The 25,589-nt window shown below is 39.9% G+C and overlaps 1 protein-coding gene across 17 annotated transcripts in view; it reads right to left on the bottom strand.

Moving 5' to 3' along the window:
• Positions 1-228: 228 nt before the first annotated feature.
• The window catches only part of RBM47 (RNA binding motif protein 47), a 150,151-nt gene continuing 124,790 nt past the window's right edge, over positions 229-25,589 (bottom strand). For 14 of the 17 annotated variants that reach the window (XM_019751964.3, XM_074324587.2, XM_019751965.3 and 11 more), the window contains 4 exons: positions 11,331-12,490; positions 10,251-10,457; positions 7,466-7,665; positions 229-2,943 (listed from right to left, as the gene is read on the bottom strand). In XM_019751964.3, the coding sequence (XP_019607523.2) occupies positions 2,704-2,943; positions 7,466-7,665; positions 10,251-10,457; positions 11,331-12,459 (1,776 nt within the window). In that variant the 5' untranslated portion in view covers positions 12,460-12,490 and the 3' untranslated portion in view covers positions 229-2,703. The remainder of the gene's footprint in view (positions 2,944-7,465; positions 7,666-10,250; positions 10,458-11,330; positions 12,491-25,589) is intronic. The other 3 variants (XM_074324592.2, XM_074324593.2, XM_088790036.1) reach the window with 2 other exon arrangements.

The raw sequence follows: 25,589 nt of genomic DNA, 5'->3' as shown, positions 1-25,589 counted from the left end.
AACCTTTAATCACCTGACCTCAAGGTGATATAGTGATAATTCACAATTTTTACTATGTACCCTGTCTTCAGTGGTAATTCCAAACCAAAAAACATGATAGCAACTTGCTGGTTTCTCCAGCTGAAAATACTGAATTAGTCGATTCCTTCTATGCTGTAAGGGTTTTTCTAGTTTTGTTAGGGGGGAAAAATCAGTATAAAAAAAGAAAACACAATTTAAGAGAACGTCTTGAAATTGCTTTAAAGAAAGCTTTATTTACTACGTACATCCTAAGAATGTATTATAAATGGAGCAGGCTCTAAATAAATTTAAAAGCTTTTCAAATACAAGGCAACTAAAGATAACTAAACTTCTAGCATGTTTGAAAACAGAGAACTCTATAGCTTTTTTTTTTGTACATTTATATAGTTTGTTCTTAACCCTAAAAAAAAAAAAAAGTTCACATTTCAAGTTATAAACTTACCTCAGTAGTGTACGTGAAATGGTTTTGAAACAGAAATAGTTAAGAGGCTCACTGATACTTAACTGGCTATGTCACCAACATTTGTCTTTAAGGTAGTTTGGTATTTGCCATGTTAAGATATCATATTTTTCTTTTTATTACCTTTTTTCCCCCCAAATAATTTACAGGCACATGTAAAATACAGTAAGACCGCTGGGTCAGAATCTTATCCAGTGAACCTCTGTGACAATCCTACACTGGACGGAGAGTACTTCTTTCACACAAAGTCAAGGGATGATCTGATCCAAACTGCATTATATTGGACTGCTCATTCCAACAGAATTGAGTTTGGATGAAGCTTGCTGGGTACATCATCGGGAACATTGCACAATTACTTTATGTCATTTAAGAATGATGGAAAGGAATGTTAGGAATATTTAAAGGCCTTTGCAGGCACGCAATAATTTTACACAATAAATAAATATTGCTTATATATAAAAAATTCATCCCACCTTAAGACGAGGAGGGGAAAAAGCCATTTGGGAATCTCTTAATTTAAAATTTAAAACAAAACTAAAATATGTGCTAAGGCATGATCCTATTTATTAATCTAGAAATAAGAATTCAGCCACCAGCAAAAATTCCGTGAGTGGGAAGATTTTATGGATCTCTAATATGACATGAAAACACAACTGTTACTTGCTACCTATTGCACACCTCGCTTCCTTGACAGAGCCTTTCAAAAAATTCCAGGTTGATGTATTTCATAAAGTAGATGACAATCTTAACATTTTACTGTATTTTACATTCACTCTGTTAAACAAAAGCCTTCAAACAGGCACAAAACACTGCAACAATACATTTACTTCCTAATAAAACAACTTTTTAATAACATTGAAATAAAAATGGTTTCATTTTTGCATTAAACAATATACTATGAACTTCAGGAACATAAAACAACTAAAAAGGAGCATTAGGAGATATTTACAAACTATCTTTTAACTCCTGCAGGTCTTCTCTCCTCCTCTTGGATGTGCACGCCCCAATTCAGTTCACCTGCCACGTGCACAGCAACAGAGGAAAGCCCTGTTCAATAAACACAGTATTTCCAACACCCTTGACTACCACAGACATTCCACATGAAACATGATAAGGCAACTAGAAGCATAACTTTCTGCAACAAGAGTCTTTGGGGACCTTGTCTACAATAACATTCATTGTCTCTACAAACTCATACTTCAAAAACAAATAAAATAAAAGCATTAGAAAAGGAATTGAAGTTTTATATGGGACAATTCAATAGCTATGCAAAGATGTCTTATGCAAACTGTTAAAATCTTGTGCTTACACATAGTCTGCTATTGAAAATTCCTCCCCAACCAAAACAAAAAACCCCAACAAAAACCCAGGAAGAAGTATAAAAGTCATCAATGGTTTCTCTATCAGTGACTCATTTGCCCTAGACTTGCCACACAGGGAGGTGGAACTGGGGATAGAAAGAGGGCAAGACTAGGGGAGGAAGGAGGGAACGTGTTTAAGAGCAAAGACACGTAGAGAGCAGGGGCCCAGGGTAATGGTGGCAGGTTTCCAGTGTTTGGACTCAGAAGTGTGACAAGTCTTTTCAATGTTGGCTTAAGGAGAGATCGAGTGTTTAATTTCTTTAAAAAAATAGAACCATCGTGGATAACACACGGTAACACCGTCAACCCTTAATGCCAGCAGAAATTTTAAAATTGCACTTTCCAGTATAATTTTTAAAATAATGTTTTATGTAGTATTTTTAAAGCACTATTGTTTGTTTCTTTAAATATTGAATATATTTTTCAAAATAGTTCCCTAGCTGCTCAAGTGTGCTTTTTAATATATAGTTGATATATTATTGAAGGTACTACAAAATAGAAATCTCTGGAGTGCAGAAGTTAAGAAAATAACCTTCATACTGAAAATATATCCTTAAAAATACAAAAACAAAAACCTCTATACAAACGTACTACAGCATACAAATTTTTAAGAGATGGTATTAAGGTACGAACCTTTGTAAGTCTCTTAGAAATGTATGAACACCGGCCTGCAAAACTGAAAATAGTCTTAAAAAACTAATGGAAACTTCATGTGTATAAAATATTTCAGTATGATATTTGATTACATTCTTCACTTTCAGGTTTCATATATGTGCTAGTCCAACACGTTGTTTCTTCATAAATAGTAAAGTGTTCCTTCAGTAGTAGTTTTGTGGTTTGTCTCCGCTCTGGTCATCAGAATCAGTATGTCTGGTAGACGTCATGAATGGGAACCTGAATAGCAGCAGCAGGGAAGGCCTGAGGTATATAGCCCGCGTATCCTCCATAAACGGCGGCCGCAGCGGCCGCGTTCTTCTGTAGTGTGGTGATCGTGGCTGTGGCTGGAGCAGCAAATGGAACGTAACTGGCCCCGTAGATCCCGGCAGTGGGAATTCTCTGAACGTTTGGAGCCATCGTGTACACTGGAGTTATTGGGCGGCCCTGAGGAAGAGGAAAAGATTCCTTACTGCTTGCTTGTAGGTACCTATCCTGTTTAGTCACCTAATTCATTCAACAACTCCATTCATTTGTTCAGCTCTCAGAGGTAAAAAGGGAGGTGTCCACTCTCAGGGTGGGGAGGTAGAAGGGTAAACAAATAACAATTATTGTTAAGTGCTGTGAGCCATTAAGCTAAGGTGCAGTTGCATCCTCAAGGCTAATTCAAATTCAACTGGTGACAGAGAACTGGAATGCTGAGGGAAAGTTTATTTACTCTAGAATCTCCTACCCACCTTCTACTCAATCAGCACAAACCCCAGAGGGAGCTAGCGAAGGGAGTTGAGAATCTACCCTTTACTCAGTTGATCTCATTGTAACTAAAAATAAGTATTTTTCCTAAAATATGGCCCTAAAATACATGGCAGCTGCCTCACTCATACTTAACTGAAGAAACAGGATGTTTCAAAAACAAAGAGAATAGACTGACAACATTATGGAACAAAGTATATACAGAGGGTGCCAAAAAAATGTATACACATTTTAAGAAAGGAAAACTGTATTGAAATTGTGATATTCAATATATGCTGGTAACAAAAGATGAATACAGGACACATTTGACTTCTGCAATTACAAGAGAGTTACGCCATATTTAGGCCAGGAGCAGAAACCTTATCTTGAAAGCCATCTTGTCCATGATCCTGTCTTGCTTATTCTCCTAGGGGCCTGGGCGACCAGGCCCAGGGTGTGGAGCTGGAGGGCTTAGTCATGCCCTGAAACCCTTTGTCATTGAAGGGGGGACAGCATCATTTACCCCCTCCTATAAAACTCCACACCCCTCTTTGCTGGAAGAGGTTATGATCTTTTCCCTCTGCCACAGCCTGACCTCCCACAGCTCAAACACGCCAAATAAATTCTAATGGACCAATCTTGGTCTCCAGACTCAGTCCTCTAGCCTCCGGCCGTGCCTAACAAAGAGGTGCTCAAAGTGATTACGATCAGGGTCCAGACAGACACTTTGGATTATGGCGAACTACTGCTTGAGCAACGTTTACCAGTGTCCACTTGTATCCATTTTTTTGGCATCCCTGGTAGATCTCCAAAGGGGAAGCTTTCTTAAGCTGTGTCTTTTAAAAATTGTGATCATGCACAATTTTCACCAAATAATAATGGTTTCCACCATCTCTCACGTAAGATATAACACCACTGTATATAGAAATTGTTGTAAAAGTTTTGGGAAGGAACCAACTAACTTGAGTAGTTAGAGAAAGCATCTCGGAAGTGGAGACATTTGAGCTGGGTTTTGAAGGATAAGGAGGAGTTTTCACATTAGAAGGAAGTGGGAGACAAGCTACGTAAGGCTGACTCACTGTAGATGGCATCACTGACGATAAAAGTCCGTTACTTCCTTCTCTCTACTGGAAAGTGTAAAATACTACGTTTTCAGAGCAAATAGGCATAGAGAGAGAAGACTGTGGGTTCAGTATTTCCCAAAGTGTTTGCTATGAAAAGGGGATTTTTGGTAAAAGAAAACACATTTAACAAAGTATCTGGTGCACTTTATCTTCCACAGAATGCCCTGTAGCAAATGCTGCTATTGTCGTTATGTCTTAATGCATCTTCAAATAAGCAATTCAGGATATATGGAGAATTAGATTAAAAAAATTATTTCCCCCTGGATTTCTATAAAGGAGTACGTTGTCATTCCTTTACAAAATCTGCAGATCAGAGTCACAAAATTACGTTCAAAGGAATTTCATAATCTAAGAGTCATTTTTTCCAACTGTAACCAAAATAATAATTACACTAATGATAATAATAACTGAGAGATTAGGGTCTACCAGGTACTATTCTAAGTGCCTTATTTGTATGACATTATTGAGTCATCCACCACCGATGAAGCTGGCACTATGAGTATATGGAGGTTCAGAAGTGTTAAAGGACTTGTACAAGGTGACACAGCTTTTAAGCTGTGGGATGTGTGACTCCGGAATCTGCACTTTTAGCCTACATTATCTTGCCTCCTACCACCTATAACAATGAATATCTCATGGGCAACACTTTACAACCAGGGAGAGAAGCTTCGGAATTGGGAAGGCTGTGGATCACAGCAAGACACAATCTTTTCCAAATGTGTGGACATATATTTAATGACAAAGGCACAAAGGGAGGAAATCGCAGAGAAGACATCTGAAAGAAATCTTTCCGTATGCTATAATTCAGCCCAACACTGGGGTCAGAGATGGGGTGGGGTTGAGTGGAGGAATTAGGGGAGGGGTAGAGAAAAAGACCTGCTTTCCCTTCTTTTAAACAGCAATGGCTAACTTTGCTCTACTTATACCACATATTTGTTGTGAAGATTGAGAAAGCTTTGAGAAATCAATGTGAAAAAATGACTGCCTCCACCAATAAATAGTTTCTGTATTACTTATAAAGGCTATTTGAAATCTTGGCTATAAAATGGCTAACCAGGAACATCCCTGAGCACCTGTGAGACAGGGGATGACTGAGGGTGTTCCACAGGAAGGTTCTGGAAGCTGTACTGGGAAATGATTTCTAGTGTGGCTCCACTCAGAAAGGTGTTATATTCACCAATCACTAGGGCATAAAATGCTCCTTCTTCTGTTGCAATTTGGCAGAGAATACAGAGGGGGCAGAAGACTGAACATGGCAGAGAACCAAGGTCAGAGAACTCAGAGGCAGGACACAGAGTACTTGGACTGGAGGGGCAGCACCCAAGCCACACACACGCAAAGAAGCCATCCCCAGGTTAAATAAGTAAGCGGCACTGGGCATTCTGTAGAATACGCCGGAGGGAAAAAAATCTCCAAAGAAACCAATTGATAAGGATTGTACATTGAAAAATTCATAAACAAAGACTTTGAATAAAGACTATGATGGTGACATCCAGAGCAGAGTGACATAAAATGGAAACAGTCTGCTATTCTGAAGAGGACTGTGAGGCCTGTAATTTGGACCTAATCAGAACTGATGCTACATGCCAACGACAAAAGTTGATGAGTTTCTCAACAAGGAGGAATTAGAAATATTACCGGAATTCCAGCAAGTATTGCTTGTAGGTTAAATGTAGATATTTACAGTACACAAATAATAACTATACTTAGCTGTCATTCTACAGTGAGTCATTTAAAACCCATTCCTTTTTTGGCTTCAGGAAGTCCGGAGTTAAAGAACGAACACAGTATGACATATTGATGGATGAATTAACTCTAACCTTTCTGAATAATGCAGTCAAGATTGGTACTCACATGGGCAAACGCAACTAACAGACCTACTGCGGTCGGTGCTCACAAGCCTGGCTCTGTTTCAGCATCACTGAAGAGCTTGTACAAAACACGGATTCCAGAACCCCAGTTCAGTTCTGTGAATTGGAATCTTCTGGGGTTTGAGTCTAAGAATCTGTTTTTTAAACACGTTCCCTGGATAACTTTTATCCAATTAGTAAAGTGTCCCCAGGCCTGAATATTCGTGCTTGTTGATTGATAAAGTATTTGAGATTCACTGCCTCACAAAGAATAGCTTTGACAAGACTTTTTTTGTTTGGATGAAGGACTTGTCACTTCTAGGTATTCCCTATGAGCCATGCACTAAAGATACAAAGAAATGTAAGATACAGCTGTTGGTCTGGAAAAGTTTCATTGTAAGTGGGGTGACAGAACGTATTGGTAGTCATGTGCCAAGTAAACATGTAGATAACGAGAAGTGCAGGAGAGACGATGTCTTAGGTTAGGTGGTTGGGAAAAACTCTACAGAAGAGATGAGACAAAAGAAACCCTAGATAAGAGAACACTTGAGCAAAGGTGGGGAAGGAGGCTGGAATAGTGAGATTAGAATGGGAGATGTGGTAATAGTTGGCTATGGTTGGAGGAGGGGATTAAGGGCAGATTTTACAGTTTCCTATATCTGCTTCTCTGCAACTATTTCTCTCCATGTACAAACTTACTTATATATAGAACTATACAAATACTATGTATATATTCACACACATACATACTAAGAGGGAGAAGAAAGAGAAAGAAAGAGAGAGAGAGAGAGAGATAACAACAACAAAAAATCTTCATTGAACTGCAATTTGAATGGGAAAATGGGAACTATCTCCCTAGACTTTTGTGTGTCTATGCTAAAACAATAAAAAGAAGAGTTACAATTACCCAGTCATAAAACATATAGTACGTACAATATGATGACGCTGAGAAATTACATGTCATTTTTGCACATTGCTTCCCATCTTTAATACAGTGATAATGTTAGTGTATTTATTATTTAAAAATTTTAAAATAAATTTTTAAATATTCTAAATACATTTTTAATAGATTTTAAAAATTTATCTTTATAAACCTTTCTGTCCTGTCATGATTTATATTAGTTTTTTTCTGTCACCCAATCCCAGAGTTTTAACAGAGAGCTCAGCACAGAGTAAATTCTCCTGCTGAATATTAAATGAATCCATGATAGAGAGAGGCCAAGCCTCACACACAAATTACAAGGACCGCACCATGAAGTCTACCTGGAAAGGTGGTGGCGTTGACACAGTGGGAATGACGGCGGCAGCGGCGGCGGCAGCAGCGGCAGCACTGGCCGGGTCTGTCTGCACGGCGATGGGGCTGATCATGTGCTCCATTGCGTGGATTTTGCCGTCTTCTATCATTTTAGGAGCTGGCGCTGCCTGAAACATGGAATACTGGGCCCCAATGGCAGGGATGGCCACTGAAAGAGAAAAGTAACAGGGAAACAAAGGTCAGGCATTTTCAGTCACTGAGGAAGGTCCATCACTTTCCCAATGATATTTTTGAAAACCAAGTTGGGCAGTCATGGGCTTCTCCCTGCTAATGTATGCTCTCAGAGCACAGGTAGGAGGTGCTACCCAAGAGGGAGAGAGGGGAGGTGGCGGGTACTCCCTCTGCTTGTCTTTCAAATGGAACCATGTGGGTCGGGCGGAGGCTCCCAATAATCATCACAGAAGGAAAGTCTAGAGTTAGGTTTCGGCACCAACATTTCCCACTGCTTCTAGAGAAAGACCTCATTTTGAATCTTACTCTTGATGTCCTACAGAGCAAGAAAGGCCCTTCGAACAAAGAAAACAGGCTCAGAATAATAAGTGAGATCAGAGGCTTGAGGCTCAACAAGTTGAGAGTAAGCCCACTTGTTCCTTCCTTTTCGCTCACCTCACTTATTACCAGACCTACTGCCCTTTTCACTTTCACCATGTTTTAAGAAACAGGTGACGTGGAAAGTTTCATTCTGAGAACTCAGAGGTCTGTGTACATCTTCCCCACCCTGTGTTTCAGATTTCAACATTATTGATTCACGGAAAAATACAGAATAAAAAGACAGAAAATTCCCTAATTTTCTAATGTCCACTCATACTAGTGAAGCAGTAGTGACTAGTTTTTTGATGTGACCTGCCAATTCAAAGGTGTTTCTGTGAGTCTAGTCCAAAGGGCTCATTTCAACCAGAGATTCAGACAGACAGCAGTTATTGAATGTCAATGTATAATAAAGAGAGGTAAAAATGAAAAAACACTAGCCATGATTTGGGGGAGTTTGTGTTAGTGCACGGTGTGTATATGAGTTGAAAGGATAAGCAAGAATATGAAATGCATACACAAAATATTCTTTCATTTATGGTTTTTCCTCCAACTGTAGGTATATTTATTCCAATGAAAGCTGATTTGATTTAAGGGAAAGAGACAGATTTAACTGTAGGCTCAACAATGGCATGGCCATTCAATAAAATATACCTAAAACCTTAACCAGATCTTTTACCTTTCTTTCCAACCATATGGTCTTGTGCCCAGATACTTCACCATGGTCCTGGTAGTTTTCTTAAAACAAAAAGCTCTAATTTTCTGGATGAATCAGAAATAGAGGCTAAGGGGATGGGGCCCAGAGAAGGTTACGAGGTATAGTTACAGTGGGATTGTACTAAGTAACTGTGGATTGCTCTGGCTATAACCTCACAGGAATTTCTACCTCAGGCCCCAGGACGCAATCAGTAGTTTAAAAATGGTTTAAGCTACTGCAACTTGACAATAGGAGTCCCTTTCCCAACAAGCAAAAGTGAGAACTCCTGTCTCCAGGCTCTGTTTTATGGAATTACAGAGAGATATGGGATCTTGCTTATAACACCAATGGCATTTATAAGGAAATGCAGTCTAAAGAGTTCCTTCCTTCTCACTCACTTAACTGCAGAAATTGCAGAATTTTTTCACAGGCAAAACAAAACAAAAACAAAAACAACTCATTATCCCTAGATTAATTCAAAAGAAAGCTTTATGGGAAAATGCTTTTAAGCCCTTTGTGGCCAACGCAAACCTATGCCTCAAATGCACCGATTCCTTGACTGCTTTAACTAGAAAGAACATACAAATCTTCAACCAGGAGAAAATCAGAGTAACTGAGCTTCAAAGTGAGGATATTCTCGAAGAGCTCTTCAACCTACCCTCTGTTAAACCAGGAAGAGGTGTGGAGGAGGATCACTCTGATTACCCACAACTGGCTTTTTGTGTGTGTGGAAGCTTGAGTGGGTGTGCTAATCAGGCGTTTGTGCTACACTCACACTGAGGGGTTAAATGAAGTTCCCTGCAGGTTAGGATCAGAAAGAAGACCTGTTTCACCAAAGGGCACTGATAACATTAGCAAACTGGTTTGTGAGGCCTGGAGGTGAAAGTCAAGTTCAAGGTCCCTGGTATGAATTACTTGAGCACCCGTACTCCCAATCTACTGATTCAGCAAGAGGAGGAAACGAGTGCTGGGAATTAGAATCTGGACAATTTAGCAGCTGCAAAAGCTTTCACCGCTGTCTGGTTCACAGGCATTTTGGTTTGTTAAGACTATGACAAGGGACAAGTAGTGCTATTTGCTCTCAGAGGGGAATTTTCTACAACTCTCAGAATGGCAATAAGCTCCACCCTCTGGCTTCTAATGACTGGGGCAGAAATAGGCTTGAGTAAGGAAGACAGTTTTTAACTGGTAGAAGATACAGAAGAGCCTCATATTCTTCCAACTCTGCCGACTCAGTCATAGATTGAGAAAAAGCCCAACATTTGGTGACATCCATTGGAAAAACCCACTACTAGAAAATCTGAGTTGAGCATGGTCAGAACTAGATCATCCTTTTACGTTCCAGATGAGAAAGGCCAGGAGGCCCATTCTTTGCCTAATCTCTGGCTGCCTATGAGAAGAGGAACCCATGTGCAGATGAACGAGCACGAGGTAGGTTTGGGGTCACTTCAAAGAGAGGGTTGGGGTTTAGGCTGAATGGATGCATTCTCACTCTGGTTTATACTGACCTGTACCAGGTTTAATGGCAACTGGATTGACAGTAGAGATTTCCAAATTCGGTACAAGTTCATATCCTTTTTCTTGCTGCTTTCCTTTCCCTTCATGATATCGGCTATATATACCACGGCCAGCAGAATATCCCCCGAGGTAGGAACCCCTGGGACCCGGGGCTCTGTTGCCAGCTGCACCTCGACCCCGGCCTCTTATGCTGCCTGCTTATAATAACAATACAAAAAAATGATGAGCAACCAACAGTGACAGTACAGGAGGCAGACCTTAACTGAAGGCTCTCGGCATTTAGGTGTTTGCCCCAAGTCTAAGTTGCAGGGGGCTACACACCTTTGTTCTTCAATGAGCTGGTAAAGATGCTTCAAACATTCTATTCTAGCCCAGATTTGCATCATAAGCATGTCTGCTTGATGCAAGAGATGAACTTGCAGAGTGAGTTCCTAGGATAGCAATTGCAATTTCAATAAAGAAAAACGTTTACAGATTGTATAAAAGTTAGAACTGAAAGTGGATCTGGTGGTTCACCTTCCTCATTTTATGCATGAGAAAACAAGCTTAGGGAGGTTGAAGAGACTGACTGAAGTCACAGAGCCAATTATTCTCAGAGCAGGACCCAGAACCTGGGTATTTTGTTTCCTAGTATAATGCTTAGTTTCATTGTACCCTAGCCAATGATTTAAAAACAACAAACAAACCCCAAACCAACAACACTGTGCCCCCTACTTTCCAATATGCTAAAGATATAATTTCACAAGTAGGTTTTAACCTAAGTACCTAGAGACTAGCCCCCAATTGGGTAGATCCTGAAAGGGCACCATCCAAGAAGAGCTTACATAATACCCCCATGATTTTACCTTTCACCCCATACATAAGAACGATCTGAATCTCTCTCAATGCTATATACAAGTGAATGCCTTTAGTGCCAGCAAATAACAGGATACAGAACTGACACCCAAACAGCAGTGGATAGGGGGTCAGCGTCTACCAGCTCAGTCAATTACAGCCACAACACCTCTGTCACTGCCTGCCTAGCAGATGTGGCTCTCGGGGGCCTACCCAGGAGAACTGCCCCCACTAACCTTTCACGAAGTAGTCCCTGTTGGGCCCGATGAGCGCGTTGTAGGGGTAGCCGTAGTAAGCCAGCGTGTAGGGGTCGCAAGAGTACACGTAGCTGGGCTGCTGCACCGCTGCCACCTCGGCCGTGCCGCCACCCTTGGCCGCCTTCTGGTAGCGGGAGTACTGCTCCTTGTCCACGGGCTTGGCCAGCGTCACCTCAAGGCATGAGCCCTCCAGCTCAGTGCCATTGAGGTTGTTCATGGCGTGCACGGCGTCCTCGCGGCTGGCAAAGTGCACAAAGGCGTAGTCGCGGATCTTCTTGACACGCTCCACGCAGCCCGGGTTGAACTGGCCGAAGATCTTCTTGATGGTGTCCTCGGTGGTCTCGATCATGAGGTTCCGCACGTACAGGATCTTCACGGTCTCCATCACGTCCTCATCCACGTCGATCTCGGGCTCGGCCCAGTCCACGGCGATCTGGTGGCCCCACAACTGGATGCGGCCAGGCATGAGCTTGCGGCGCGCCATGGCGGCGGCGCGGTGGCTCTCATACTCCACGAAGGCAAAGCCGCGGTTCTTCATCTTGTCGGCCGCGCTGGCGTAGACGATCACGTCGAGCACGCCCTCCGTGACCTTGGAGATTTCCTCCAGGATCTCCTCGCGCTTCTTCATCTTGGGGATGCCCCCGATGAAGAGGCGGCAGTTGTCCACGCTGCAGCACACGCCCAGCAGGCGTCCCGGGCGGATCTCGTAGTTGTTGAGCTCGCGCACAGCGCGCTTGGCCTCGTTCTTGTGGCAATACATGACGAAGGCATAGCCGCGGTTCTTGCCGTCGAAGTCCATCATGAGGCGCAGCTCGTAGATGCGGCCCACGGTCTCGAACACGGGCACCAGCTCGTCCTCGTACACGTCGCGCGGGATCTTGCCCACAAAGACCTCGCAGCCGCGCTGTGGGTGCGGGCCCTCCCAGCCAGGCGGCGGGCCGCCGTATTTGCGCTGCCCGTTCTCCTGCACCATGCTGTAGCCTGTGCGCTCCAGCAGTGCCAGCAGCGCCGCCTCGTTGGGCGCGCCCGCCACGCCCTCCGGCACCTTTGCAGAGGACGCAGCGCCCGAGTCGCTGCTCATGGCTGCGGTGGAATCCTCTGCGGTCATAATGTCAAAGGCATCCACGGCTTGCGGAAACCTGGAGGAGACAGAGGGAGGGTGAGTGTGGAATCTGCATGGAGTTGAGTCAGACCTTGACTCCTCCCACCCCGTTTTTGTTGCAGACATCCAAGACTCATACTTGACCGTCCGATGGTTAAATGAGAAGTCAGATGGAGACCGCTCTGGAAACGCAGCACCTCTAAAATAGTCTAAATTGGTCAAGTTGTTTTGCAGGAAAAACCAGAAGTGACGAAGGAAAAAAACTCAGAATGAGCAAGTACTTCCGCTTAATCGGTACCCCAACAGCTTTGAAGCATGGGGAACTTGCTGTAATTGTCAGTGAAAACCTCATGTTCTTGCAGCATATGGCAACATCTTTTTGCTCAATTCCTGCACTGTCCACTCAGATTGATTACTTTTTAGCTATACTAGCATTTTGCCCCATTTATTTCATTGGCAGCCAAAGCCTCTTCCTTTGCTTTCTTTTTAAAGGCAGTTTTTTTTTTTTTTTTCCCGTTACTAATGGAAATAGAACAATGTGCTTACACTGTTAAGGAAAATTTTTAGTTGTTATTACACAAGACAGATACAGAGCTGCGTGCTGAAGCTTTTTACAAGGAAGAAATGGAACATACACACTGCCCAGGACTAGGCCTAGGAGCTGTGGTAAAGAGCAGCTAAGTCTTGTTTTTGTGGTGCCATTCAAGCAGAATTCTTGGTATGGACCATTCATGGATTTAGAATCAGTCCACAGAGACACTGAGTTCAAACAGGGAACTTGTGAAGCAGCAACTACCTGGTAAACTGCACTGTAGTTTTCAGAGAAATGTCACATGCATTATCTTATTTGATCTTCTTAATTGCCTTACGTGGTAAGTAATATTATCACTAGTTCCAATTTGTCTATGGGGAAGTAGGCTCAGAGGGTTTGAGTAAATTGCCCATTTCACACAGCAAGTTATCAGCTTGTAACAGAACTTGATTCCCAGTTGTCTGGCTCCAGATTCTCAGAGCTGTGCATTAGAACTTTCTGTGATGATGGAAAAGCTGTCACTAGCCACAAGTGGCTACTGAGTACTTGAAATGGGGGCTAATATGACTGATGAACTAAGTTTTTCATTTTATTTAATTTTAACTAATTTAAAATTAAGTGGCCACATATGACAGTACAGGTCTAAGCTGTGCCACCTTCACCTATACAGCTCAGGGCTCTGTGGAAATGATTTTAAATCATACAATACAGTGATCACTAGGAGCTGGTACTGGGCTTTTATAATGAAAAGCTCTGATTGGCCTTTTACAAAATGAAGTTTTATTTCTATTTTATTTCTATTTTTCTATTTTTACTTGAAAGTATTCAAGTAAATTTTATGGACAATTAAGTAAATAATAAATCATTCCTAATTCTGCTACCTAGTGATAGACAAAATGAAACTTTCCCATCTTTTTTAAAATGGATTTTTTTGAGGGCAGGAGTGGAACTTGGCTTCTAACAACCTCTCTGAGGCTACTTCCCCATAGACAAATTGGAAGTAATGATAATACTATTTATATCCTGCTACTTTACTTCATTTTATAAGCATTCCTTCGTGGTCTTAACACTCTTTGTAAAAATATGATTTTTAACGGCTGCATAAGGTTTCATCATTTAACTAGAACCTAGAGTATCATTTATTTTTAATATTTACCACTAGGAATTATATCCAAGAGTATTAAGGGAAATTTGAAGGACAGTTAAATTCATCCAAAGAAAAAACAAAACAAATTATAGTGACACAACAATCTGAGCTGCTTATCTGCCAGTTGGCCAAGTCAATACTTCTCTGGTTTACCTGCTGTGACATAAAGAGGCAGTATAATTTAGTGGGGAATTGTGGCCTCTGGAGCCAGACTCCATGGCTGTGTGTGAATCCTAGCTCTAAGACTTCCTCCTTGTATGACCTGGAGCAAGGATACTTAGCTGCTCCATGCCTCAGCTTCCCATCTATAAAATGGGAATGATGACGAGGATTAATATTAAGTTTAGAGGAGTGAGTTAATATATACAAAGCACGTTGAACTGTACCAAGAACATTGTAAATGCTCAGGAAATGTCAATTATTATCTTTCATACAAACTTCTGGGTAAAACTTCAGACGAGTTCTTTCAATTTGAGAGTAATTTTGACACTTTCTCAGTTCCTTAAAAATATCTGTTTGCTATGGCTTCAATTCTTATTTTTAAATTTTCCTTGCTATTCAAGTGCTTGAAAGGTGGTTTGACAACATTATCCAGTTATGAAGTACTTTTTTCTAGTCCAAATTTGAAAATGATATATTCCTTCCTGTAGTTTCAAGTTGAAACAAAAATTCCAATATCAGATTTGAATATGAAGATCTTTTCCTCCTTCCAAATGGAAGGTAAGGATATATTCTTAAGAATACTATTTGTACAAACACATATGTATTTATAATCTGTGCCTGGGAAGGAAATACTAGGTACATATATAAGCATGTATGAGGCAATTCAAGATCTTACATGTTGTACTACATAAAACATTGACTAAAGTTCAAAGGAATAGACTTTATTGCTCTGCTGAAATATGTGAAGTTACTTTTGTTTTCCTAATTGTACTCTGAAATTACCATTTTACACACAAAAAAAGTCTTAATCATGGTCAGGCTATGGAGTCAATTCAAACCCCATTAAATTCATGAAAAATTCTGTTTGCTTTCAGTCTGAAAGCTGCTGGTATCAGTAACATTATCTCATTTAAAATAGCTTATTTCTTGTATCTACGAGCCAAGAAAAACCTTTTTTCTTCAGTTTTAAGCATTTGGAATAAATGAATCATGTTATTGGTGCTCTTTCCCTTTTTCCTTTCACCACTGGGAAGTTCAGGATTGACTCTGTCACTTCAATTTTAGTAACATTACAAAACTCAAGTTCGTTTAATTTGGACTATAGTTTCATTTTTTTAGTCTTCTATATTTCCAATGCCATGAATTTAGCTATTTATATTATTAATCTTACTGTTTACGTATTCTTAGAAACCATCTCACATAATTTTGCAACTAGGAGATGAATAAATGTGCACATGCGTTCACACACATACACACACACACCAATCTAATTTGCACCAGACATTGATTTATGTATCTAAACTGTCTTTTACATTTAGTGTAAACATTGACAGAAAAACAAGTGAGCACCACAATGAGATGCCACTTCATACCCATTAGAATGGCTATTATTTTAAAAAAATAAGCGTTGGCAAGAATGTGGAGAAATTAGAACACTTCCACATTGCTGGTGGGAATGTAAAATCATGCAGGTGCTTTGGAAAACAGTATGGTGCACCTCAAAAACTTAAACATAGAATTATCATATGACCCACCAATTCCACTATTGGGTATATACCCAAATGAATTGAAAGCTGAGTCTCAAACAGATATTTGTATACCAATGATCGTAACAGTATTATTCACAATAGCCAAAAGGTGGAAACAAACCAAATGTCTATTGACGCATGAATGAATGAACAAAAATGTGGTATGTATACACAATGTAATATTACTAAGCATTAAAAAGGAAGGGAATTCTGACACATGCTACAACAGGGATGAACCATGAAGATATTATTGCTAAGTGAAATAAGCTAGACAGAAAAGGACAGATGTTACATGATTCCATATATATGCAGTACCTAGAATAGTCAAATTCAGAGAGAAAGTAGAATGGTGATTACCAGGAGTTCGGGAAAGGGAGAGTGGGGAATTAGTGTTTACTGAGTTTATTAGGGGATGATGAAAACAACAGTGTTAATGTATTTAATGTCACTGATCTGAAATGGTTAAAAGTGGTTAAAGTAGTTAATTGTGTTATGTGTATGTTACAACAATAAGAAAAAACTAAAAAAACAAAAGTGAGAAGGCTCAGAGATGCAAAAAGGACAAAACCAGGATTCCATAAAATTAGGATTTCATTGGAGGCCATTAAAAAATGGTACACTGACTCAGTTTAACACATTCAAGAAAATCTTATGGTCCACAAACTCTGTTCTCCTTATCGTCATAGCAAATATAACATAGTTAAATAAATTATATGTGCTGCACAATGAATTGAAGCCAAAGGCCTAGATACATAAAAGATAATTTATTTAATGCCTTCAAAGGGGGAACTCTGTAGCTGCTTCTCTTAGAGATGTAATAGAATGTGTAACTTATTACAGTTAGATATACTTTAGACCAGGCCTTGGCCAACCATCACCATGGTCCAAATACAGCCTGCTATTTTTTTCTGTAAATAAAGTTTTATTGGAACATGGCCATACCCCTTAAATGTGCTGCTTTTGCACCACAATGGCAGAGTTGAATAGTTCTGTCTGTGTGGCCCACAAAGCCTCAAATATTTACTATCTGGCCAGGTACAGAAAAAGTTTGCCGACCTCTACACTAGGAGATGTGCGAGGACATCACTGAAGAGAAATAATGTAGATTCCTACTGCTAAGTATTACAGTCACTCTTCCCTGTTTCCTGTGCTGAGCGATGGAAACAATTTCAGGACCAATTTTTAAATTAGAATATATTTTAAAGACAGTCTTCCTGAGTTGCCTTGTCTCCCTCATTTTAAACTCTTTTCCATTTAACTGCAGGGTCCAATTTATGAGACCTGGAAGAAAAGGTATCTTGTGAAGGTTGTTAGCTCAGCCCCTAACACTTATATGTGAACAACAATTTCTTAAGGTTTCAAGAGACATGAACACGGATGGGTTTGTGTCTATTTATTCAGTCATTCAAGAAATATTTATTGAACACCTACTATGTGCCAGGCACTCGGACATCTTATCCTCATGGAACTTACGTCAGAGTTAATGGAACGAAAGAATTATGCTTCAAATACAAGAGTTAAGAATGAAGGCAATTTGTACTCATTCTTAATGACCAGGGACTGCTTCAGAAGAGACGCACCTCGATTTTACTAACAATCTGTTTCTCATAAGGCTATATAGCTCCCCAAGATAAAACCCAGCCACCATTGGAAGTGTGCTTTAAAAACTCTTTAGAAAGGTGGGAGTGTACGTGTGTGTGTGTGTGTGTGTGTGTGTGTGTGTGTGTGTGTGAGTATATTTGGGGGTGGTGACTGAGGCGTGAGAAATACTATCTTTTGAATGACAGTATTCTCCTTTGGGTAGAGGTGTGGACAGAATGAATAATAAGCAGACTCCCTAAGTTGAACGTTGTGTGTGAATAATAAAAAAGAAATCTGGATAAATAGATCAGAATTACCCAATTTCATCCAATCAACATATGACAGTTTTTAAATGGATTGGATAATTTGATTGCAGCTGCCTAGCCTATTGAATAAATGCAGTCTCTGGAGTCAGACAGACCTAGGTCCAAATATTGGCTCCTCCACTTACTGGTTTTGAACCTTGGGAAAAGCCATTCAACCACTTTAAGCCTCAATAGTCTCATCTTTAAAATGGTGACAATAGCCAATGTTTATTGAATGCCTATTGTGCCAGGCAGTACTCGTACGCTAAGCTCTTTTTATGTATTCCACTCACTTCAATCTTCACAATGTCTGTATGGGGTATTAGGATCTCTACCTCACAAAGAAAACGGCGGCACAGAGAGATTCAGTAGATTTTTCAGCTCGTGAGCATCAGAGCTGGTATTTCAACCCTGACAGCCTGGTTTAGAGTCCGTACCACACCTGCCCCTAAGTGACTCTTAAAGGGCTGTGGTGAGGGGCTCCTAGTGTAGAACCTAGCACTAAGTGCTCAACTAAAAATGTTTTTTAGAAGAAAAAAAGGTTTTTGAACTTGAGGTAAGAATCTTGCCCCTGTGTAGGAGGTCTTGTGTTTCTAGGGAAACAGGCAAGAGGTTATCCTACCCAGCTTTAAACCAAACCAGTCAGTATGCAAAGCCTAGCCTGTGAGTTCTGCTGTAGACTCACGTACCAGTCTCCCAGATTCCATTCCTAGCAGCTGTACTGTCTGGCATTGTGATTCTCTAACAGTGGTGTGGCTCAGGCATCCACGTGTAAGCCTGTTTCTCACCTAACCCTTGGCCATAGCAGTTTGCCGAGGTTCTTACAGAAAGAACCTGAAGAGACTTGTTGCATTGGATGCAAAAGTTCCAATCAGTCATCCACGTGGATGCCAAATTTCTTGGGGCAGGACCCTCCCAATACACAGCCATCCTCGAACACACTAAAAATGCATTAGTGGTCTGTGAAGGCGGCTAACATTAAACAAACATGGCAATATATTTGAAACAAATCACTTACTTATTCGCAGTTTGGCATATAAAACAGAGAAAAACAACCTTTCAAATCAAGCTATTATTAATCTGAACTATTAACTAGACTTTTTATTGTCTTTGTTTGAGATCGCGTTTGAGCTTGTCAGGGTAAAATAAAATTTCAGGGTTAACTCAGACTTAAAGCAGAAATCATCCAGGATTTAAATGCCCTTCTTACTACCGGTTCAGAGTACCTTTCAGTAAGATTTTAACTTTGCGCTGGGAGTTTTATAGGGCAAGGGATACCCGCTGTACTGGGAAATATTTCCCATGTTTACCATCCAGTCATTCCTAGGATCCAAAACAGGCACGTTTTTACTCTAGAATTATCCAAATGACCAGTTAACTTTGGTTCACTGCCCTGGGTGTGTGTGTGTGTGTGTGTGTGTGTGTGTGTGTGTGTGTGTGTGTGTGCAATTTGGAATTCTTGGGAGAGTTTTATTTGCTGACCTATGGACATACTGCAATTTGAAGATATTTCAGTGGGGAGCAGTGTCTTCCAGCACTAGCTGGAATTTAATTCAGTGGAAAAATGCATTTATCCAAGAGGTAATTCTATCTGTTTGTGGTTAGATTTTTATTTTGATGTCCCTTTTTTATGTCATAAAATTTTTGTCTTTACTATTAGCCGCTTCTTAGGCATGACCTAATGACATACACAACGTACAGATATAATAAAATACATACTGTACTGGCTAAGAGCAAACACTTTGTTGTCCAAGAAATTTAAGTTCAAATCATGACTGTGCCAGTCACTATCCATGTCATACAAGGGAAATTACCTCAGCTCCGTTTCCACATTTCTAAGATGGTTCTGTAATAGCACCCATTTCAGACTATTAGTTCCAGGATTAAAGGACATTTAATGCCACAAATCGGGGTGGCGGGTGGAATCGAAGGGCAGCTTCTGCAAAAAGTTTCCAAGATTTGGCCTCACCCTGAGCGATTATCTTATTGCCCTGGGCCAAGTTACCACCACCCATTAGAGTAAACAACAGCAGACAGGCCTCTGGCACCGGGACATTTCTGTTACCTCAGAGTTTGAAAGTGTAAAAGGAGTTCTGCTCAAAATGGAGGCAAGAGTCCTAGGAATTTACCTGGGGGCCCAATCAATAAGCTGAAGACTGAAACTTTCTATCTCAGCTGGCAGCCTTCTTCTATTTGAGGGCATGACCCTTGGGACACATAAAATCCTTCCATGACTCTCTTATTTAGGTAAAATCCTAAGAGGATAAAGAGGCAGTGGGATAATGACATTCTGGGCCATTCCTTCAGTCTATTCCTCACTAATCTGAGAAGAGTTAATTCATACTGGATCTTAAACTGTGTTTATGCCTGTACAGGTTTCGTTATGGCAAAGCACATCATTCGGTGAATGACTGTGTTTGATAAACAGATGCAAAGCCAAGGGGCTCGCTTTTCCCAGGCATTTCTATCAACACATCCCTGAAAAGGAGACATTTTGCGGTGGGTTCCCAGGAATAAAGTCACCCACCCGAAAGGGGTGGAGTTTGGCAGTATCACCAATACCCGTTAAGAATCTGTTATCTTGTTTCCTTTAAATAAGCATTACACATTTATACTTTTTCTCAACAGGTTGATGGGGTAATGCTGAAAATAATGAAGCCTGTAAATTCAGTACACATCTGCCTCCTGAATCAATGTTTTCCCGAACTCTGAACAAGCAGTAGGAGGGACTTCTAGTTTCACCCCTTCCCTTGGCTCTGTTGACCAAAATCTTTGAGGATCAGGTTGAGGCACAGAAAGGCTGACCAGCAGATACACCAAAAAAAGGAAGAAAGAGAAGCAGCAGAGGCTTACATAATAGTAGCTTGACTTTATACAGTGCTTTGCAATTTATAAAATTATTTCACGTCTACTATCTAATTTCATAAAATCCCAGAATTTGAGCTGCAAAGGGACTTTAGGTATCCTTTAATCCAGGGTTTCTCAACCCCATTCTCTATTCACATTTTTGGTGTGATAATTCTGTGTTGTGGAGGGCTGGCCTATGTTCATAGCGCCCCTGCCCTCTACCCTAGATGCCAGAAGACCCCACCCCACTCCTCATGTTTTGACAACCAAAAATTGCTCACTGTCGAGAATTCCTGATGAAGTCTTGGAGCTCTGAACAGATTACATACTTGCACATGGCAGGTATTAAAGAGTCAGAGAAGTTGTTATTTTATACTCTCCACCCCCACCCCCCAGCATGGGCTCAGAGTCTTGTTCTGGCTCTTACTGTCAAGGTTGTCAAGACTGAGAAATGTGCAACATTTTTCAAAGGTCCAAGGTAGTGTCTCTGTGATGCCAAACTACTCATTTAATTTGGTTGAACACCTGTCAATTTAATTTTTCAAACCAAACAACTCCCACCATAAAGCCCTATCAGACTGATTCAGTCTGGTGTCAAATTGATTTGTCATCACAGACCAACTGAAAAGCCTGGGTCCCACAAACACCATTTTTGAAATCAGGCTAAGGATCTGCCAAGTCATACCCCCGCCTTATTTAAATTCAGACCCCTTTGCTTCACGGACACATGAAAACTGCTGACAATCTGGTTTTTAAGATTTGGACTTTTCTCAAATGTCACTGCTGGTTTCTTCCATAATGTAGAATGCCTCACTTAAGATTAAGAGTTTTTGTTGCTTTGTTTTGTTTTAAGATATACTATTAGAAATCACTAAAGATGTGTTCCTGAGCCACAGTCAATTCACTGGTACTAAAATCAACCCCCCTTACCCCTTAGGCAAAATCATCTCATAGGATAGATAATTAAACCATATTTGGGTATGCATTCCATTCAATCACTCATTCATTCAAACACTGATTGGACATTTGCTGTCTACTAGGCCATACTAGGTGCTTGGGGATAGAGTGGTGACTACTCGACAGTCCTTGGGGTTGCTACTCTACCCGAGTGGCTGAAGGAGGAGGGAGAGGAAGCGAGAGCAGCAGAGGGACCACCATTAGCAAAGATGGGCAGCCACACAGGATTATCCAACCCTAGGAAGTCACATACATTCTTTCAATGAACATTCTACTGAGTGCCAACGCTACAACAGCGGCTTAGTAAAATGTCCAAGTGACAATGAACCATGGGTCGACGCAGAATCCAAGGAGTAACCCAGCTGTAAAAGGTGGACAACGACTGAAAATCTCCACGTTTGGTTTTTTTTAGAGATGGAAAATCTTCAAGAGTAGAGCTCTCCTTCTCCTCCTCCACTTCAGAACTAATTATATGTCGCATTGTGGCAAATACAACACATAAGCAATAATGTTGCAGTAAAACAAATTAATTTACATCATGAAAATCAAAATCCATTTATTGAGCATTTTTATGAGCCACTCTGTTGACTGCCATCGTTGAGCACAGTGAGGTAATTTCAGAGGACACCGTTCCATGGCATGTCTAGTATTTCTGTAAAAGTGTCTGTAGAGTGCATTTTACTCATGCTAAAAAGAAAGTGGCACTAAGAGAGTACAGATGACTTAAATTCAATCCTCCCTGGTGGGAAGGAGATGGACTAGAAATAATCTCTCAGAGAGTTACATGATATCCCTATGAGTGAAAGTTTAAAATGTGGACTCTGAAGTAAACTACAGCCAATGGGCCAAATCTGACCCTCTAGCTGTTCTTATAAAGTTTTATTGGAACATAGCCATACCCTTTTGTTTATATATTGTCTATGGCTGCTTTCATGCGACAATGGCAGAGTTGAGTTGTTGCAGAAGACACAGTATGACCTACAAAACCTAAAATATTTACTGTCTGGTTTTTACAGCAAAATACCCTTCCTCTAGGGTCCAATTACCTGGGTGTGAGCCCCAGCTCTTCAACTGTGTAGCTGTAGGATGTTGGTAAGCTATTTAACGTCTTAGTTCATCCTCATCCTCATCGGCAAAATGAGAACAGTGATACTAATAATCACTATCTCAAGGTGTCATGGGGAGGAATAAATGAGATTAGAACAAAACCAAGTACAGCAGGTTCTCGAATAACATCATTTTGTTCAACGTCATTTTGGTACAATGTTGATGAGCTGGGTAGGAACTTAACTTTTGTTTCTATCAATTAGCCTGTGGTACCTTGTTTTCGTTATACATCATTTCACTTAAAATCGCAGAACCTATGGGCAACGTTAAGTGAGGACTTACTATATATAGTAAGGGTTTGATAATGGTAGCCATCATTGCCCCCTTTTAAAGATCAGAAGGTTGAGGCTCAGACAGATCAAACAACTTGCCTAAGATCACTCAGATGGAAACTTAGCTGATGACGAAGCCCAAGCTCTTGCTACCGTGGGACCCTGTCTTTGCGATGTGCTTAGTGATAACAGGGTTCGCTATAGCCAGTGTTACCAGAATAATACCACGGTCAGTGAGAAATGGACACTGGCTGATACAGTTGAAGGAAATTCAAGCACAGATCCACAATAAAGTTGTTGGGAAAAATCATTCCTTTCTACCAAATACCTCACTGCACCTCCCCACCTTCACCACCCCTTCTCTGAGCTTTCAGAGAGTTCAGCAAACTGTTCCATAGCCTATCTCTGGCCCTTAATAAAGTAAGTAACATGCTTAAATTATATTTTTTAGGCTTAAAATTTTGTTGAATTCGATTCTTAAGTGGAAATGTTTAAGGACTAGAATTCACGTAATCTAAATGCTTAAGTGAGAATATGGGACTAAAAGGAGTCAGTGGGGATGGTGGTGACACACCCAAGCTCTGGAGCAGGACTGTCTGCCTTCATATCCTGGCTCCCCCATTTGAGAAACAAGTGCCATCACACCAGGCACTTAATCTCCTTGAGCTTCAGTTTCAACATCTATAAAATGGTAATAATACACCTCACAATGTGAGGATTAAATGAGAATATACATATAAAACACTTAGAAAAGAACCTGGCAACTGTAAATGCTCAAATCCATTTATCATCATCATCGTCATCATCAGCATTTCAGTTGGTCAAACCAGTAGATGCTTTTCATGGATCTTCTCTTTGTAGAGAACTATATAGTCACAGTTTAGAATCACAAATTTTCTGCCTGACAATGTAATTTCAAAAGTTAAAGAATCTTCAGGGATTTACTTCAAAAATTTGTGGATGAACTGGAAGGGAACTTATGTAGCTATTACTTTCAATATTTATATGGATAAGTGCTTTAAGACACTTAAATGTGAAATGGTTACTTATAATGACGCATTTTTTAAACTAATGATTATACAAAAAATGCTATGTTTTTGTGATATTTGTCCAATTTTGTAAGTATTATATTCTTTTTATACTATTTAGTATACCTACACTATGTTTTGTGCCTACTCATTGATGTAGTAGGTCCTAAATATTGTTTATTAACTATGAGATATTAAAATTACCAACACAACGTTAAGAAATCTGGGCATAATACTCTCAGAAAAACTTTATGGGCCAGCATTTGAATGTATGATCTGTCAGTTTCATGGGTGATTATTTTTATTATAAAAATCATATTTAATTTACAAAGAGGTTCATAATAGAGTTCCTGTAGATAGGAAGTCCCCCATGTCATGATTCAAGAATATGATTCAAGTTATCTATCTATCTATCTATCTATCTATCTATCTATCTATCTATCTATCATCTGTTTTTCCTGTATATACTTTCCCTGTATGTACCTACAATACTATGCAAAAGTATCAGTATTATTTTCTTTTTTTGTCCATATATGTATGTGTGTGTATGTATATATATATGTATATATATACCATAATTTTAACTATTCAACACTTAGCTTTCCTCACTTTCTTCAGTATTATTTTCTTGATGTAGAAACTGAGAACAAGGATGATTATGCGCTTAGCTCAAAATCACTAGATAATGGTAAATTTGGGATTATGACTTAATAAAGAAGCCTTATCTTTGGGGTGACGGTCTGTAGTTTAACTTCTATTTGACAGTAGAGTCTGCTTATATTCAAAACAAAACTCAAGACAGTCCGTATATAGTAGAGATCCACATATAAACAGCTTTTTAAAAATTCTAAAATTTGTATGTAAAGGGTATTTTTCATTCATTTGGTTTCTTGAATTTATGCGAAACAGATTTAGAAAATGAACTTTCCCCAGTATAAGCTTTCACAGTCTTTATAATACGTAAATGCTATTCTTTTCTTCCTAATTTCAAACTGTATTAGTAGTTTGCAAGTAGTAGTTATGTAGTATTAGTAAGGTCTATTATTACTATCGCATATTAGACATGAGTACATACTCTACATACAGGATATGTTCTTTCATTATCTTCTAGCAGTATGTGAAATAGTAGTATACAAGAATATCATAGGTCTTTTGTAAGAAAAATGACAAATTGCCTGTCCTGAAACAAAGGCTCTGAAATAGAGTGAATTGGTCAAACATTAGCTTCAGTTTTTGGTGTGACCTTCTGATTGTATTTGATTATATTAGTCATTTCAGTTGTGACTATGTAACAATGTCTACTACCACAGGAAAAAACATCCTATTTTATACTGATGTCCTTGTATTTGGACTGGTCCATTGACCAGTACACCTCAGGACAATAGTTACGGTGAAATGGCATTAAGCCACGAATACTCTCAACGTTGAGTAAGTCATGGGTTACTTTCTTCTATAAATGTTTAAACTGAATGTGGGGTATTTTTGACGTTAAAAATATTTTCAAATACCACAACAATATTTCACGATAGTATGATTATATAGGCTTTTTATGAGAAAAAAAGAGAAAAAATATAAAAAGTGAACTTTCCGGTGGGAGTCAAAAGACAATACGCATTAAAATGCAGCTTGAAACTAATCCAGAAAATACATTTTTTTATTATTCATTAAA

Source organism: Rhinolophus sinicus, chromosome 1, assembly GCF_057876585.1.
Source record: "Rhinolophus sinicus isolate RSI-liver-muscle chromosome 1, RSI-T2T, whole genome shotgun sequence".
In the NCBI taxonomy this organism is placed as follows: Eukaryota; Metazoa; Chordata; class Mammalia; order Chiroptera; family Rhinolophidae; genus Rhinolophus; species Rhinolophus sinicus.
This window is presented reverse-complemented; position numbering and strand designations above follow the sequence as displayed.